Source organism: Marmota monax, unplaced genomic scaffold, assembly GCF_021218885.2.
Source record: "Marmota monax isolate L192 unplaced genomic scaffold, Marmota_monax_Labrador192_F-V1.1 WCK01_AAM20220418_F8-fsc00022, whole genome shotgun sequence".
Classification (NCBI taxonomy): domain Eukaryota; kingdom Metazoa; phylum Chordata; class Mammalia; order Rodentia; family Sciuridae; genus Marmota; species Marmota monax.
Genome location: NW_026695215.1, coordinates 14,725,513 through 14,743,230, shown reverse-complemented (window position 1 = coordinate 14,743,230; position 17,718 = coordinate 14,725,513). Strand labels below are relative to the sequence as shown.

Here is a 17,718-nt window from a genome sequence, read left to right as displayed (position 1 = left end):
AATTTCTTTAGTCTTTTTAAGCAAATATATGAAATACATTTTTTATTTGCTCTTTTTAGATATACACGAAAGTAGAGTATATTTTGACATATTATATATACATGGTGTATAACTACTCTAATTAGGATCCCATTCTTGTGGTTGCACATGATGTGAAATTACACAAGTCGTGTATTCATATATGAGCATAGGAAAGTGATGTCTAACTCATTCTACTGTCTTTCCTATTCCCCACTTTTCTCCTCTCCCTTCATTCCCTTTTGTCTAATCCAATGAACTTCTATTCTTCCCCTCCCCATCCTCCCTTGCTCGGGATTAGCATCCACATATCAGAGAGAACATTTGGCCTTTGGTTTTTTTAGGATTGGCTTATTTCACTTAGCATGATAATCTCCAGTTTCATTCATTTACTGGCAAATTTCATTCTTCTTTATGACTGAGTAATACTCTATTGTGTATATATACCACATTTTCTTTATCCATTGATTTGTTGAAGGGCACCTAGGTTGGTTCAGTAGCTGAGCTATTATGAAATTGAGCTGCTATAAACATTGATGTGGCTGCATCACTGTAGTATAAACCAAGGAGTGGAGTAACTAGGTCAAATGGTGGTTCCATTCCAAGTTTTCTGGAATTTTTCCAGCAGTGTGGGACAATTGAGTGTACCTTTTCCTTCACATCCTTGCCAACATTTGTGGTTGCTGTGTTCTTGATAATTGCCATTCTGACTGGAGTGAGGTGAAATCTCAATTTTAATTTGCATTTCTCTGATTTCTAGAAATGATGAACATTTTTTCATATATTTGTTACTTCTTCCTCTGGGAAGTGCCTATTCAGATCTTTTAACTGTTTATTGATTGGGTTATTTGGTTTTCTTCTGGTGTTAAGTTTTTTTATTTCTTTCTATATCCTGCAAATTAATGCTGTATCTGAGGTACAGGTCGTAAAGATTTTCTCCCATTCTATTATAGGCTTTTTCATTTGATACCATTTTATTTATTGATTATTGATTTTACTTCTTGCACTTTAGGGGTCTTATTGAGGAAGTCAGTTCCTGTGCCCATATGTTAGAGTTGGGCCTACCTTTTCTTCTAGTATGTTCAGGATTTCTGGTCTTATACCTAGGTCCTTGATCTACTTTAAGCTGAGTTTGTGTAGGGTGAGAGATTGGGGTTTAATTTCATTTTGCTACATAAGGATTTCCAATTTTCTCAGCACCATTTGTTGAAGAGGCTATCTTTTCCCCAATGTATATTATTGGTGCCTTTGTCTAGTATGAGGTACTATATTTTTGTGGGGTCATCTCTGTTTCTTCTATTCTGTTCCATTGATCTATTTACTGTTTTGGTGCCAATGCCATGCTGTTTTTGTTACTAGAGTTCTATAATATAATTTTAGGTCTGGTATTGTGATGCCTTCTTGATAAGGATTGCTTTGGCTATTGCTAATTTTTCAAGATGAATTTCATTAGTGCTTTTTCTATTTCCATGTAGAACATCATTGGAATTTTGATGGGAATTTCATTGAATCTGTATAGCACTTTTGGTAGTATGGTCATTTTGACAATACTAATTCTGCCTAGCCAAGAACCTGGGAAGTCTTTTCATCTTCTAAAGTGCCCCTCAATTTCTTTCTTTAGTTTTCTGTAATTTTCATTGTAAAAGTCTTTCATCTCTTTTGTTAGATTAATTCCCAGGGAATTTTTTTTTTTTTTTTTTTATAGAAGCTATTGTGAATAGGATGGTTTTTCTAATTTCCCTTTCAGCTGATTTGTCATTGGAGTTTAGGAACACAATTGATTTATGAGTGTTAATTTTTTATCCTGTTTTAGGAGTTCTAGAAGTTTTGTGGTGGAGTATTCTGAGTCTTCTAAATATAGAATCATGTCCTTAGCTAGCAGAGATAGTTTTAGCTCTCCTTTTCCTATTTGTATCCCTTTCATTTCCTTCTTTTGCCTGATTGCTCTGGCTAGAGATATTCGAGGACTGTGTTGAATAGAAGTGGTGAAAGTTGGTATCCCTGTCTTGGTCCTGCTTTAAGCCTGTTGATATAATGAATAATATTTATTGATTTCCGGATATTGAACCAACCTTGCATCCCTGGGATGAAAACCTGGGGAGTTCTTATTCACAATAACTATATAATTTGGTATCCGTACCAGGACACTTTTAAGAGTAATAAGGAGTATAAGCCTATTAAGTCCTAAGTTTCCAATATAACCAATGGCATGTAAGTTAAACTGAATTTTTTTTTTTTATGATGTACCTTTTTGCATGGTGTAATATTTGCCCGTTTCTCCATTTAGTTCTTGGATGAAATTTCATCGACTGAAACTAAAGAGTCCAGTGGTACAAGCGAGCCTGTGCACCTGAAAGAAGGGTAATTGAATGAAACTAGACATGAAAGTTATGTTTCAGTGTAAACATTAAATACAAAGAGCATGGGTCTAGGAATGAGTTTCTGTTCTTATGCTAGGACTGCCTAGGTCACATTAGTCAGGTAGGTCACCCTCACTGTCCTTCAAATTAACAGAGGGCCACAACTCCCTGTCCATAATAATCCCATGTTGTTTCAGTGAAATAGGTATTAGAATAGTTAGAAAAAGTGACAGCGTTATTCAGTTTTAAAGTAAGCTAATCATGATAGGAAATTAAGGGGGCGATTCCTTATTTGGCCCTTTTTACTCTGTATGTAGCATAATTTTAAATACTATATTAATTAAAGACTTCATCTCCTAGTACCACCAAAATAAATACAAGAATCATAAATAGCAAAAATATTGTCATATACTTATTACAATTTTGCATGTCATTTAAAATTAAAGGATCATTCTTTGTTATGGATGAACCAATTTAATTTTGTAGCTAAATATTTACCTCTTGTTTTGACAGTGAAATGAATAAAAGAGCTCAGGGAAGAACTCGAATTGGAAAAAAGAATTTCAAGAAACGGTGGTTCTGCTTAACCAGCAGGGAGCTCACCTACCACAAACAGCCAGGTGGTTGTGTTTATGCTTTATTGTGGGTTTTTCCCTCCAGTTCTCAGTGAAGCTTTCCTTTTTGTTTCTTTTCTTTCTTTCTTTCTTTCTTTCTTTTTTTTTTTTTTTGAGAGAGAGAGAGTTTTTTAGTATTTATTTTTTAGTGGATATGATGTGTCGGTGGACACAACATCTTTATTTTATTTTTAGGTGCTGCTGAGGATTGAACCCAGCGCCCCGCGCATGCCAGGCGAGCACGCTACCGCTTAGCCACATTCCCAGCCCCTCCTTTTTGTTTCTTAATTCACTATAGTGAATTCTTTCATAGTAGTAAAATGTCTCATGGTGATATAAAGAATAAAATAGATAGCTGACAAGTGACACCATGTAAATTATATTTTTTGCACACATTGAATTTCTTGTGTTACTAGAAATGACATTTTTTTCAGTATGTTTTGTTTTCTGAAATACCCTGGTAAATTCCTATTGTTCTAGTCAGTATAGAAGGAAGAACAGTTAAACACCTTAGTACTTGGAAGTTACTTTAACTCTTAGGCATATCAGTAGGATTCAATATCAAACGAACAGGACTATTTCTGTAATTTCTTTTTTTTTTTTTTAGAAGACATCAGCTAAAATTCACCACAGTCATACCATAGATTGTGGTCCCTGTACAATTGTCAGATTCATTGTAAGCTATTGCCCAGCCTAACCCAAGATGGAGGTTTTTAATAGTTTGCCTCCTAAAAAGACTGTTGTCACAAATGGGCTATTAGGGTAAAGAAAGCCGTCTTTCTACAGTGTGATTGAGAGGTATAGAGAGGCAATTTGTCCCTGAGAGGGTAAGGCATTGTCTACAGTTAAAGCATTATCTGTCGTAAAGCATCTACATACAGAAGACCATTAGCTACTGATAATTTAGCAAGAATAATTATAGTGTCAAGGCCCTAGATCACAAATAGTAGAATCTCATTCATCTGAAGTGATCAGGATCCTAAGATATTCACTTAACCAAGAAGCTGAGTAAAGAATCATTTAAAAAATAAAACAAAAAGATGCTTATTCTTAGTATTTATAATTTTTTAGCATTTTGTTTAGTTTTGGTTGTGTGTGTGTGTGTGTGTGTGTGTGTTGCTGAGGATTGAATCCAGGACCTCAGCCTATTTGTTTACCGTCTTTGGATAAAGAACCCCAGTCTTTGAGTACAACAGTATAGACTGGAGTATAGATTGTACTTCCTCCTTTGTCTTTTTTGTGTAAATATATTTCTGATGCTTCAGTTTTCAGGTTGAATTTTTTTCCAAAGTGAATCTAGATCTGAAAGAGAATCCACGTACAGAATCCTTTTAGATTTTCAGGATAGTCACCCTGAATTTCCTACCTTCTGTCTCACCCCAACATCAGTTTTATTTGTATGGGCATGGGTTTTCTTTTTCAAAGTCTTTTCAAAAAAGTCTTTTCCTGGCTTTCAAATAAATGATAAACTTATTAGTAGAGAGACTTATTTTGTCACTTTATATAATATTTACAATATGGAGAACTGGTATAGTTTTGGGAGCAAAGCCAATGGAGTTGGTAAGCAAAATAGCCTAACCAATGGAAGTGGAAAGGTGTAGGCATAACAGAATAGCCTAGGGACCAGAAATATTCAGTATCTCATGAGCATCTCTCAGTGGATTTTACAGAGGAAGTGAAAAATCTTATTAGTTAATCCATCAAGTCTCTTAGATGAAGATCTGGTAAGAGAGCTTCCACTATAAATTCTAGAATGATAACAAACATCAGATATAAGATACTTTTGAGAGACTGTAGGCACAATTAAATAGACTGCTTCACTGGAGATTAGAAGAATAATAAGAATAGAAGAATAATTTAAAAAATACGAAAATAATAAAAATAATAAGAAAAAAAATTTTTTTTAAGAGACTGAGTTTCACTGTGTTTCCCAGGCTGTTCTGAAACTCCTGGGTTCAAGTGATCCCCCTGCTTCAGTCTCTGAAGTAACTGGGTTTACAGGTATGTGCCATCATACTAGCTAAGAAAAAAAAAATTTTTGTTCCATAATTCTTTAGGAACAGCTTAGCCAAATTATATGTCCAAATGTATTAGTAAAAAACAAAATGCATTGTATTTTTAGACACCCCATTTCTTATAGCAGATAAATACTAAGACAAAGATCAGTGGGATATAGATAGGATATTTCAAATATTTTAGAAATTGCAGCTTATATTGATTGTGTTCTCACCTGTGAAGCATAGGTACCAATTATGTACACTTAGTTATGTTTACATTTAAATAAATGAGTTACTTTTTCCTCACTTAAAGCATTTCTAATCTAAACCAATACTCTAGAGTCATTTGTTTATAATCTTCTTTAAGAATTATATAATAGCTATGAGCCCTTCTAGAAAATCGAACATAGAACATAGACACAAGATTTTGCATTTAATTTCACGGAGTTCATAAACCTTGAACCACTGTTCTGTCCAATGGCTTTAAGAGGATAAAATTTTATAGAATTAGGTCACTGTTGTATAAAACAGACACCATGGAACTGCGTTGTTTTCATGTTGGAGGAATGAGACATAGGAGGTTTTAAGATTATTTCCCGAAGCCCACAGTTAAGCATTCATGCTTTTTGTTTTAACTATTTTGATGAATTTTTCTCAAACTGCATTACATGCTTTCCTGACTTCTATAAAAGAATTCATTAAATGAAAGTTTACTTTTTCTAGTTGACTTGGGGCTGTTATTAATAATATTATTATGTGGTACTCTGATTTCGTGATATTTTCAGGGCTACTTATGGGTGTGTGCAGCTGTTTATTCCAGCTAAATGCCTTTACTCCCCAGCTGACCTGGACTGTTCTGCTTTTTATGTACTCTGTGTTTGTATTATGCAGTTTTCTTCATATTATGGTCAGGCTGTCTACTTAAATTCTTTGTGTTGTCAGGAAACCATTACACAGCATCCTATTCCCATCTCAATCACCAGCCTCCACTTTTTGCTGCTAAGTTTCTGTAAATGAGGGTGCCCGAACTATATTTGTTAAAATTATGCAAAAGATTACAAGGCTTCCAGTGAAGTTAGTAGGACTTTTCCCTATGAATAAAGTACATGGGCTTTGCATTTCCTGGTTGTTCAGCAGATGTTTTGCTTACTTCCTGTTTCCTTGCTGTTTTCTAGGTAGCTAGGTACCAGTTAAGTAATCTCTTGATATATTTACTGTGTAACTACGGTGTCTGAAAGAATGCCTCCCAGATTTTCTATAGCACAGCTTTACATAATTGAATCTTTCACTCAATCTCCTGCTAAAACATATTATTCTGAATCAATATTTCTACCGCAAAGAAACAAATAAGTGGTCTCTTTCCAGTTTTCTTGAAAATGAATTAATAGAATTTGCTCAGTGTTAAGGATTTTTATCCAGTAAATTGTTGAATTTTTGATGTCCACTTACACAGTTACTAATAAGCAATAGTAAGCAAATTATCTTCAGTATAGTTAAATTAATGTGTAGCAAATGAGTGTTAATCAAACACTCAATCAGGTATCAGTAATGATTACCTTGACAGCTTTTTGTTGATATGTTGATTGTGCTTATGATTATGATTTTATATTACTATACTATAATGTAGTCATATTCTACAAGGAAAAATTCTCCTAGTTGTATGCTGAAATTAAAAGTTATTTATGTTCCAGTGTCTTTGTGACTCATCCATTCTCATTTTTTGCATTTTCCATATGGGACCATACCAAACTGGCTCTTATAGTTCCTTTAAATTGTGTTTTTTACATTCATGCTTCTGCATATGCTCTATCTAGAAATCCTCTTTTTTTCCTTCTTCCATTGTGTAATCTGGTGTCCTTTAAGCTTCAAATTAAATATCAGCTCTTTATAGATGTTATTTTAAGCCTGTAGCCACCTCAGTATAGCTATTCCCTTATTGTACTTTCTTAGCCCCCTAGCTTTATAACATCTGGTGCAGTATAGTCACTACTTTTATCAGTCTCTTCCCCTAGTCTTTTAACATGCTCTGTGGTAATGGCCATATTATTGGGGGCATAAAGGCATTTAGTAAATGTTCTTCAGAGAACACCAGGTCTTTCAGATGTGCTATCATCTGAATTACTTTGAGAACCACAGCTCTAAGTTTTACTAAACATACTAATAGGTTATTAACAAATTTGTCTTTGAAATTCCTTTCTATAAAATTTGATATTATCTACTTTTGAAAACGTTATTACAATAATAAGGGGAGAGAAAATAATGCCTTAACCCAGTTGGTTGCAGTGGAAGTGATAAAAATGGATCCCATTCCTGATCTCTTTTAAAGATAGTCATCAGAGGATTTGCTCAAGGACTAGATACTAGGAGTGAGAGAGGCACCAACAACTAGAGGGATGATGTTATCTTTTTAAAAATAAATACATGGAGGTGGGCATGGTGGTGCACACTTTCCCCCATACCCATAAAATTACTTCCAGCCTATGCAGTGTGAAGTGGCTAAAATTCAAGCAGAAACCTGCAGTTTTATTAGTTTGAATATCAAAGGATGGAGTTCAGGGCTGGCAGATAGGCTGGATGTGGAGGTGAGGAGAAGAGAAGCCATTCAATCTGCATCTGAAATCCATAGATGACTATTAGTTTGATCATGCAAGGGGAAATGCCAAAGAGGCTCATGAAAAGCAATAACTGAAAAATTTTAAAAGATGAGCAAAGATTTCAGCTTTTGTCCTCCTCATGGGAGATAGACTTTAGAATTTTACTTAGAAAAGTTTAGTAAACACCCCAGAATTTTCATGGAAATCTTAAAAAGGTGGTGGTTTAGGAGGATTAAGAATAGCAAAGTATATGGGCTGGGGGTGTGGCTCAAGCGGTGGCACGCTCGCCTAGCATGCGTGCGGCCCGGATTCGATCCTCAGCACCACATACAAACAAGGATGTTGTGTCCGTCAAAAACTAAAAAAAATAAAATAAAATAAAAATTCTCTCATATAAAAAAAAAAAAAAGAATAGCAAAGTATAACCAGGCATGGTGGTACAGGCCTGTAATTCCATCTACTCAATAGGCTGAGGTAGGAGGATTACAAGTTTGAGGCCAGCATAGGGAACTTAGCTAGGCCCTATCTCAAAATAAAAATTTAAAAGTGTTAGAGCACTTACTTGGCATGGACAAGGCCCTGAGATGAATCCCCACTATCACAAAAATAAACAAACAAATGCCAAAATATAGTATAAACAAAATATAAAACCAAGATTCAGAGTGATCAACTGATGTTGTAACTGTTAAAGGAAAGACTTTGTAGTCTCAGTAGTATTTCATCTGTAATACCCAGTATATAGTGAAACATGATAACTTGAAAAGAAACAGGAAACTATGGTGCACAATCAAGAAAAAATGCAGTCAGTGGGAGTAGATCCTAGATGATCTGCATGTTGGAAATGGCAGACATGGACTTTAAAGCTATTATTATAAATATTTCAAAGACTTAATGGAAAAGGTCGTCACAATGAGTAAAGAAATGGGAGAATCTCATCGGGGGAAGAAAACTACGAAAAGGAATCAAATGGAAATTTCCAAATTGAAAAGTATAATATATGAAATGAAAAGTTCACCGTCTGGGCTTCTTAGCAACAGAATGGAGATACCAGAAGAAAGGTTCAGTGAGCCTGAAAAAGGTTCAGTGGATACTGACCCACTTAGGAACACAAAGGCGGGTAAAGCAGAATGTGGAACAGTATCAGGCAATCAAGCATTTGCATGCATGGTCATACCATCCCAGAAGAATAATAGATAAAGAATGGGACAGAAAAAATATTCGAAGAAATAATGGCCTAAAATTTCCCTCATTGGTAGGGTGGGGGAATCATTATTTAGGAAGCTCATTATCTAGGAAGCTCAGTGAACTACAAACATGATGAATATGAAGAAAACTCCACTGAGACATGACAATCAAACCAGCAATAAAGAAAAATCTTGTAAGCAGAGGAACAAAAGACAGGTTACATATAAGGGAACTAAACTATAGTACAGTTAACAGCTAACTTCATGTGTGAAGTCACCGAACTTTAAAATGCTGAAGGAAAAAGTTCTCAACCTAGAATTATTTGAATGAAAATTTCCTTCAAATATGAAAATGTCCTTTAGATAAATAAAAGCTGAGAGACTTCATTGTCAACAGGCTTTATGATAGGAAATGCTAAAGGAGATTCTTCAATCTAAAGGGAAATAATACCAAATGAAAACTGAGGTCCACAAGAAGCAATGAAGAACACAGGAAATAGTAAATATGTGGATAAATGCAAGAAAATCTTTCTGTTTTCTCAGTTCTTTAAAAAGTAACTTTTTAAGGCAGAATTTATAATGTTGAATTGTGGTTTTATAGCATATCTGAATTTAAAATGTATGACAATAGTAGCACAAAGGAAGGGGATAAAGTAATTTATTTTAAGGATCTTATATTTCATGAAATGTCACAAAAATAATTTTAAGAAAACTGATGAGTTAAGACTATATATTAATAACAGACTCTTAGAGGGGTAAAAAAAAATGAGTATAACTAACCAGACCCCTCTTCCCACCCCCAAAATAATAAGAATGGCAAGAAAAGAAGAACAAAGGATCAAAAATCAGAGGGGGCAAATAGAAAACAAATAACACAATAATGGTTTAAACCCAACTATATCAATAATTAGAGTAAATATAAATGAACTGTATTTGATTATTACAAACTGACTAGCTTTTTAAAAAAGCAAGATCCAGTAGTGTACTTTCTGTAACATATGACTTTAAATATAAACATGTAGATAGGTTGAAAGTAATTAGACGGGCTGGGATTGTGGCTCAGCAGTAGATTGCTCACCTAGTACGGGCAGGACCTGGGTTCAATCCTCAGCACCACATTTAAAAAAAAAAAAAAAAAAAACGGCATTGTGTTGTGTCCATCTACACCTAAAAAATAAATATTATATTTAAAAAAAAAGAAAATAATTAGATGGGAATAGACATGATGTAAACTTAATAGTAATCCTAGACAAAATTTAAGACAACTTTTTCCAAATAAGTAAAGGCATAGTTCATAACGCAAAGAACATTTATGAGGAAGGCTTAATAATTCTAAATGTGTGTGTACCTAATAATAAATTCATTGTAGTTGGAAGAGAGACACAGAATTGAAATAGACATGTCCACAATCAGAGTTGAACATTTTGATATTTTTCTTTCAGTAATTGATAATATAGGCCAGGAAAATCTGTGAAAATATATAAATTTGAAACAATACCCTGAATCAACTTAATCTAATTTAAATTTATGTAACATTACACAAAATAAAGAAAACATGTTCTTTTCCTGTAAATATTGGAATATTCATCAAGCTAGACCACACAGTGGAGCATAAATCTCAGTAAATATCAAAAGGTGGATGTTATACAAAATAAGTTCTCTGACTACAACAGAATTAATAAACTTATGATATCTAGAAAAGCCTTCAGATATTTGGAAATTAAATAACATACTTCTAAGTAACCTGTAGGTCAAGAGACTCCAGGGAAATTTAAAAATATTTTTAAATAGCCATGAAAAAGTGACCAACACATCAAAGTTTGTGCGATATAGCTAAAATGGTACTTAAATCAATTGCTGTAAATGTTCACATTAGAAAATAAGGAAAATCTTCAAGACCTTAGGTTAGGCAGAGTTTTCTTATGTGTTATGTTTGTCTGTCTCATAAAAGAAAAAATTGGTAAATTGATTCTCATCACAATTCAGAACTTTTTTTATTTTATTTCAAAAGTCATTAAGAAAATGAAAAGAAGAGGGAGGGAAAGGGAGAGGATCATGAACTAAAATCAATCTCCATGCATGTATGAGTTTGTCAGGAACTGAGAATGGGAACCAGACTAAAACTGTCAGGGCACGTGAGTGGTCTTACTGGGAAAATGAAACTGTTCTTAAATTTGTTTATTCTGATGATTGCACCACTCACTAGAGTTACAAAAATATATTCAGATATACACTTAATATGGATGAATTTTATGATATGTAAAATGTTTGTCTGAATACTGCTACCAATTGTATTTTGTTTTTCTAGTTTCTTAAGTTTCCAACTTAAGAAACTAGAAAAAGAACAAAATAAATCCAAATTAAATGGAAGAATAGCAAAAATAAAGAGAATAATCAAAATAGAAAAGACAACTTAATAGTGAAAAATAACAAAGTTAAGCTTTAATACAATTGAAAAAATGCCTAACAAGATTGATCAAAGGAAAAAAAAAAAGAAAACACAAATTAACATTATTAGGAATGGCAGAGGAAAAGATCATTACAGGTCCTAATGACATTAGAAAACTAATAACTATTTTGAGCAACTTTCTATCAATAAATTCGCCAATTCACATGGATGGACAAATTTCCTAGAAAAACACGGCTGATCGGAACTGACACAAGCAAAAGTAGGACATCTGAAAAACCCTCTCTGTTTTTGAAGAAATTTGTGATAGAAACAAACTCCAGGTAAGATAGATTTACTGGCAAAGTCAGCCAATTACTTAAAGAAGAAATAGTATCAACCTCAAACACAAAACTCTTAGAAAATTGAAGGAAAAGCCGGACATGGTGGTATATGTCTATAATCCCAGGCACTCGGGAGGCTAGGTAGGAGGATTACAAGTTTGAGGCCAGCCTCAGCAACTTTAGCAAGGCCCTGAGCAACTCAGCAAGATCCTGTCTCTAAATAAAATATAAAAATGAGCTGGAATATTGCTCAATGGTTAAGCACCCCAGTACCAAAAGTAAAAAAAAAAATGGAAAGGATACTTATGAACTCATCTTTTGAAGACTGTGTAATTCTGATGCTAAAACCAAAGTTTTTACAAGAAAAAATACATAGAATGAATTAATTCCAGCAAGAGGAAAATGATAATATATCATAACCAAATGGAGTTTGTCCTAAGAATGCAAAATTAAATATGTGAAAACCAATCAGTGTAGTTTGTATTAATGTAATAAAAGAAGTAAATTATGTAATTATCTCAGTTCATAAAAAGTCCTTTGAAAATATTTAACACCCATTTGTGATTTAAAATAAAAAACTCAGCCAGTTGCAGTGGCACATGCCTGTAATCCCAGTAGCTCACGAGGCTGAGGCAGAAGGATCTTGAGTTCAAAGCCAGCCTCCACAAAAGTGAGGCACTAAGCAACTCTGTGAGACCCTAAATAAAATACAAAATAGGGCTGGGGATGTGGTTCAGTGGTTGAGGGCCCCGGAGTTCAATCCCCGGGTGCCCTTGAAACAAACAAACAAAAAAATGAAGTCTAGAAGATAATATCCTTAATCTGATCAAAGATGTATAATGAGAAATCTGGAGTTAAAAAAGCAAGGATTATCCACTTTGGTAAGGTCCATTCAGTATTTTACTGGAAATTATAATTAAGAACAGGCACAGTTATATATAAAATCCTAAAGCATCAACATATCAACTACTGGAACTAAAAAGTAAATTTAGCAAAACTTTGAGATTCAAGATTAATATATACAAATAAACTGTATTTTCATAAACTAGCAGCAGAGAGCAAAATTTTAAAAGTCATATTCTTTTCAATAACAGTTCCAAAAAAGAAACTCTAAAATACATAGAAATAAATTTTTAAAAAGTACACCTCTAGGGCTGGGGATGTGACTCAAGCGGTAGTGCACTCACCTGGCATGCATGCGGCTCTGGTTCGATCCTCAGCACCACATACAAAGATGTTCTGTCTGCCGAGAAATGAAAAATAAATATTTTTTAAAAATTCTCTCTCTCTCTCTCTCTCCCTCCCTCCCTAAAAAAATCTACAAAGCCTTTGTGCGTTTGTTTTTTAAAAATAAATAAATAAATAATAAAAAGTAAACCTCTATGTCAAAACTACAAAACATCACTGAGATAAAGACTTAAATAGAACATGACATATTTTTGTAAATTGAAGATTCAGTATGAATCTTTTTATGAAGTCACTTATCCCCCAAATTCATCTTGATTTGAACACAGTCCTACTTTAAATCCATGCCAGCTTTTTTGCAAAAACTGACATGTTGATTCTGAAATGTATATAGATGGAAAAATAAAGAACAGGAAAAAAAATGTCAAAAAGGTGGAACAAAGTTCAAGGACTAATTTTCAAATTCAAAATTAAAGCTGTCATGAAGACTGGGGTATCTTTGTAGCTTTAGCATAAGAGGAAGATTGGTAGACTGACAGGAGTGTCCAGAAAAAGACATGAGCAATCCACTTTTGACAATGTTTCAATAAATATATCAAGGCCATCCAATAGAATTTTCAGCCATAGGACATGCAAGGATTTCTTACAGAGGGCATTAAAAGTACTGATCTTTTTTCCTAAAAAAATTAAGTTGGTCTTCATTGAAAATAGAAAAAATTTGCTGTACTTTCTCTTTTTCTGATATTTTCACTTTTTTTCTTGTTTCCTTTTATTTATTTATTTTTTCCTTTTGTTGTTACTGATGGTGGTAGTAGTGGTTGTTTAATATAATGAGCATAAAATACGGTGGTTGTAATTTTTCAAAAATTGAGGGTTTTGTGCTGCTATAAACACTGATGTGGCTGTGTCTCTGTAGTATGCTGATTTTAAGTCCTTTGGGTATAGACCGAGGAGAGGGATAGCTTGGTCAAATAGTTGTTCCATTCCAAGTTTTCCAAGGAAGCTCCATACTGCTTTCCATATTGGCTGCACCAGTTGCAGTCCCACCAGCAGTGTATGAGTGTGCCTTTTTCCCCACATCCTTGCCAACACTTATTGTTGTTTGTCTTCATAATAGCTGCCATTCTGACAGGAATGAGATGATATCTTAGAGTAGTTTTGATTTGCATTTCTCTAATTGCTAGACATGATAAACATTTTTTCATATATTTGTTGATTGGTTGTATATCCTCTTCTGAGAAGTGTCTCTTCAGGTCCTTGGTCCCGTCATCCAGACAGTTTATCATTCAGCCTTTGGTAATTCTCTTGCTCCCAGAATCTCATCTTTAAATTGAATCTGTAGGCTCCAAACAGTAAAACTAAGTTTTTATTGCCAAAGCTGGGGATAGAGAAGCACCCCAGGGCCAAAAGACCAAAAACTCCATTCTTACTGTGTAGTTTTTCATGAGTAAGCATGTCTCAGATTGTCATCTACCCTTGGTTATTTTCAGTGATTTGCTGAGTTTTATACTTGCTGTTGTGGTTTGAATATGTCTTCCAAAGGTCCATGTGTTATAAAATTGGCTCCCAGGGTGGTCCTCTTGGGAGGGTTTAGTTTTAGGAGTTAGAACCCTGTGGGAAGTCTTTGGGTCATTGTAACCATACCCTTGATGGACCCAATCTCTTGCTCTAATCCCTGGCCATGAAGTGAGCAGTTGTGCTCCACCACACTCCTGCCATGATATCCTGCCTCACCACAGGCCCAAAGCAGTGGAGCCCATTGATTATGAACTGAAATCTTCAAAGCTGTGAGCCAAAATAAACCTTTCTCTTTGTAATTAACTGTCTCAGATATTTTGTTACAATAATATGCACCTGGTTAATACTTGCCTTCTGTGAAACAGAATTACAGAAGTTTCTTACACTATTATCAAAAATAGAATCATGATTATTTTAACTGTGTCCCTTGGGGCCAACATTGTGTTGGTAATAACTTTTATTTTATTATTATGAAATTATTATTTTAAAATTCACCCTTTTAAAAGTATAAAATGTATTGGTTTTCATCATACAATTGGCCTTCTGTATACCCAGGTTCCACATACAATGATTCAACCAACCACAGATCAGAACTGTAGTTAGGCCTCTGATGTTACATCTGTGCTGAACATGTAGATTTTTTTCCCCTTGTCATTATTCCCTAAACTAGGCAATATAACAATTATTTCTATTACATTTGCATAGTATTAGGTATTACAAATAGATATGATTTTCAAGTGTGGGAGGATGTATTAAGGTTGTATGCAAATAACATGCCATATTATACAAGTAACTTGAACATCCAAGGATTTAGGGCTTTGAGGGGAGAGGGGCAGAGGACCCTGGAATCAATCCCCCATGGATACTAAGCAATGACTGTATTTATAAAGTTGTGCAATCCCACTAATTTAAGAACATTTAATCATCCAAGACAGAAATTCTACACTTACTAATAGCTACTCTCTATCCCTCTCTTCTCCCACCCCTTGGCAATCACTAATTTACTTTCTGTCTCTATGGATTTGCATGTCCTAGATATTTTATATAAATGGAATCATACAATAAATATGTAGCCTTTTGTGACATCTTTTTTTAACATAATATTTTAGCATCAGTCAGCACTTTATTTCTTTCATGGTTGAATAATAATCTAGTGAATGGTTGTATACTATTATTGGGTTTATTGATTTATCAGTTGATGGACACTTCAGTTGCAGTATGAATGATGCTTCTGTGAACATTCATTTGCAAGTTTTTGCATAGATATATGTCTTAAGCTCTCTTAGATATATACATAGAAGTGGGATCAGTACATTTTGTGGTAATTCTAATTTTTTAAGGAGATAATGACAATTTTAACTGAAACCTGATTGTAGTTGTTTAGTAGGGAAATTTTATGGCACTTTTATTGTGATTACTGTGATTACTAATTTTGCATTTTCTATTTTAGGCTTTTTCTGTTTATTGGATTTACTTTTTCTTTTCTTTCCTTTTGTTGGAATAATTAAGCATATGCTTATGTGCATATATGCTCCTCCTCCCAAGGAGGGAATTTGGACATTCTGTTTCTATTTTGAATTGTTAACAAATTTAAACTTAGGTGTTTATCTTAATGTCTACAGTCAATCCAAGTCTCTGTTCAAGCCTGGAGAGAATATTATCATGCTCATATCTTTTCCTGATATCGCCATAATGAAGTCATCTGGCATTATTATTCATGGGTGTTTCTTTTACCTTTTTACATTGTTTTCATGACTTTTCTGTCCTTGTCTATCAGTTTTTCTATTTCTTTGCCCAGCACTGCTTTTTATATATTATATCTGACTTTTTCCTAGATTCATAATTATTTGACAAGAGTACTTCCTCAAGAAATTTTTTTACGTACACTTTACGGCTGATAAATTTTCTGAGTCCTTGCATATATATATATAAAAAATCTTTATTTTATCCTTTCTCTTGAATTATAAACTGAGTTTAAAAATCATTTTTCTCTTAGAACTTTGAAAATACTGTCCCATTGTTTACCAGCTTCCATTTTAACTGGTGAGGATTTTTATGTCAATCTGATTCTCAGTCTTTGGAGTCTTCTCTCTAGAAACTCTTAGGAATCTTCTTTAGCCTTTATGTTCGGGTATTGTACTGCCCAGAATTTAGGTATTTGGTTTTCTTTTCTTTTCTTTTATCCTGCCTAGTACTTGATAGATCTTTTTCAACTGACTGACAGTTTCTACCTTCTTCATGGGGATATTCTTACTTCTAATTTTCTCCTAAACACTTTCTATTCTATTTTTTAAATTATTAGTCATATAATGAAACTTTGAGATCCATTCACTATGGCCCAAACTTTTCTCTTACTTTCTTTGTCCTTTTGTATTGTATTTTTGGAGCTTCCTCAATAAAATATTCATTTTACTAACTCATATTGGACTCAAATTAGCACTACTGTGAAGTTAGCCCTGATGATATTATGACAGCGTATGTGTTTGAGAGCAGTGCATTTTCTCCATATACCGCATTTTAAAAGTTGTCCAGAAATAGGGTGGCTAGGGGAACCCCAATAAAGGGCTATGTGTCTGTATTGTATATTCAATAAATCTGAAGATCAGGTCCACCTGCAAATTTTTAAAATTCTCTGGCTAGAATCTCTGTGGTATCCTGTCAGTACCCAGATAACATGTATCTCCTCTGCCCACTGCCCCCCACCCAAGTTTTTATACTCCTGATTTCCTCAGTTGTTAACCTTTCAATCACATGCATCTTTTCTTCAGAGTGATGTTTTTCCTCATCTCTTTGTTTATTGTCCTGGTAATTTGCCCATCTTTGTGTTTTATGATCCATTCATCTCTTGAGTGTTCTGTGATTGTGAGGGAGGGCAGGAGTGCTGCTGCTTGTCTCCTCAGGGTCAGCAGCTGCCTGTGAGATTGCACCCTGCAGCCCACTGTACATCTTTGCTGTGTCTGCTTGTGGACGTTTGGCCCAGCTGTTCCAGATGCAGCTCATCTGTTAATAATCCTGATGTATGACTGAGTCCCTCCTGATCCAGCTGTCTGTGTGCACTGTCTTGAATCTCTGCCTAACTACTCCTACTTTTGCAGCCATCTTATCCCACACTTAACTTGAGCTATGGCTTCCTTCAGTTACTCCCTCCCTCACCCTCATGTTATCTGTTCTGCTTCCAAGACACCACTAATAGTATTTTCCTATGCCTTTATGGTTCATATTTATTTAACGTAAATGCCATTTCCTCAGAGATGTTTTCCCTAACCACCCAATTTAAAATAACTTCCAAATTACATTTTGTCGCATCACCTGTTTATTTTCATTGTAGCATTTATCTCTAGTTAATATTTATTTGTCCTCTATCAGTCTTTCCAGACCTAAATGCAAGCTCCATAGGGGACCTTGTATGTTCTGTTTACTGCTCTATCATGATCAGTTAGAACAGTGCTTGATACATAGTAGACATTAAACATATATCTTTTTTTACATACACACATGTTCACACACACATCACATCT

The 17,718-nt window shown here is 34.3% G+C and overlaps 1 protein-coding gene across 4 annotated transcripts in view; it reads left to right on the top strand.

Annotated features, from left to right (window-relative positions):
• Rasa2 (RAS p21 protein activator 2) overlaps positions 1 to 17,718 on the top strand; it is a 107,319-nt gene that overhangs the window by 79,330 nt on the left and 10,271 nt on the right. For 2 of the 4 annotated variants that reach the window (XM_058574945.1, XM_046431522.1), the window contains exons 18-19: positions 2,306 to 2,379; positions 2,892 to 3,001. In XM_058574945.1, coding sequence (XP_058430928.1) covers positions 2,306 to 2,379; positions 2,892 to 3,001 — 184 coding nt within the window. The remainder of the gene's footprint in view (positions 1 to 2,305; positions 2,380 to 2,891; positions 3,002 to 17,718) is intronic. The other 2 variants (XM_058574946.1, XM_046431523.1) reach the window with 1 other exon arrangement.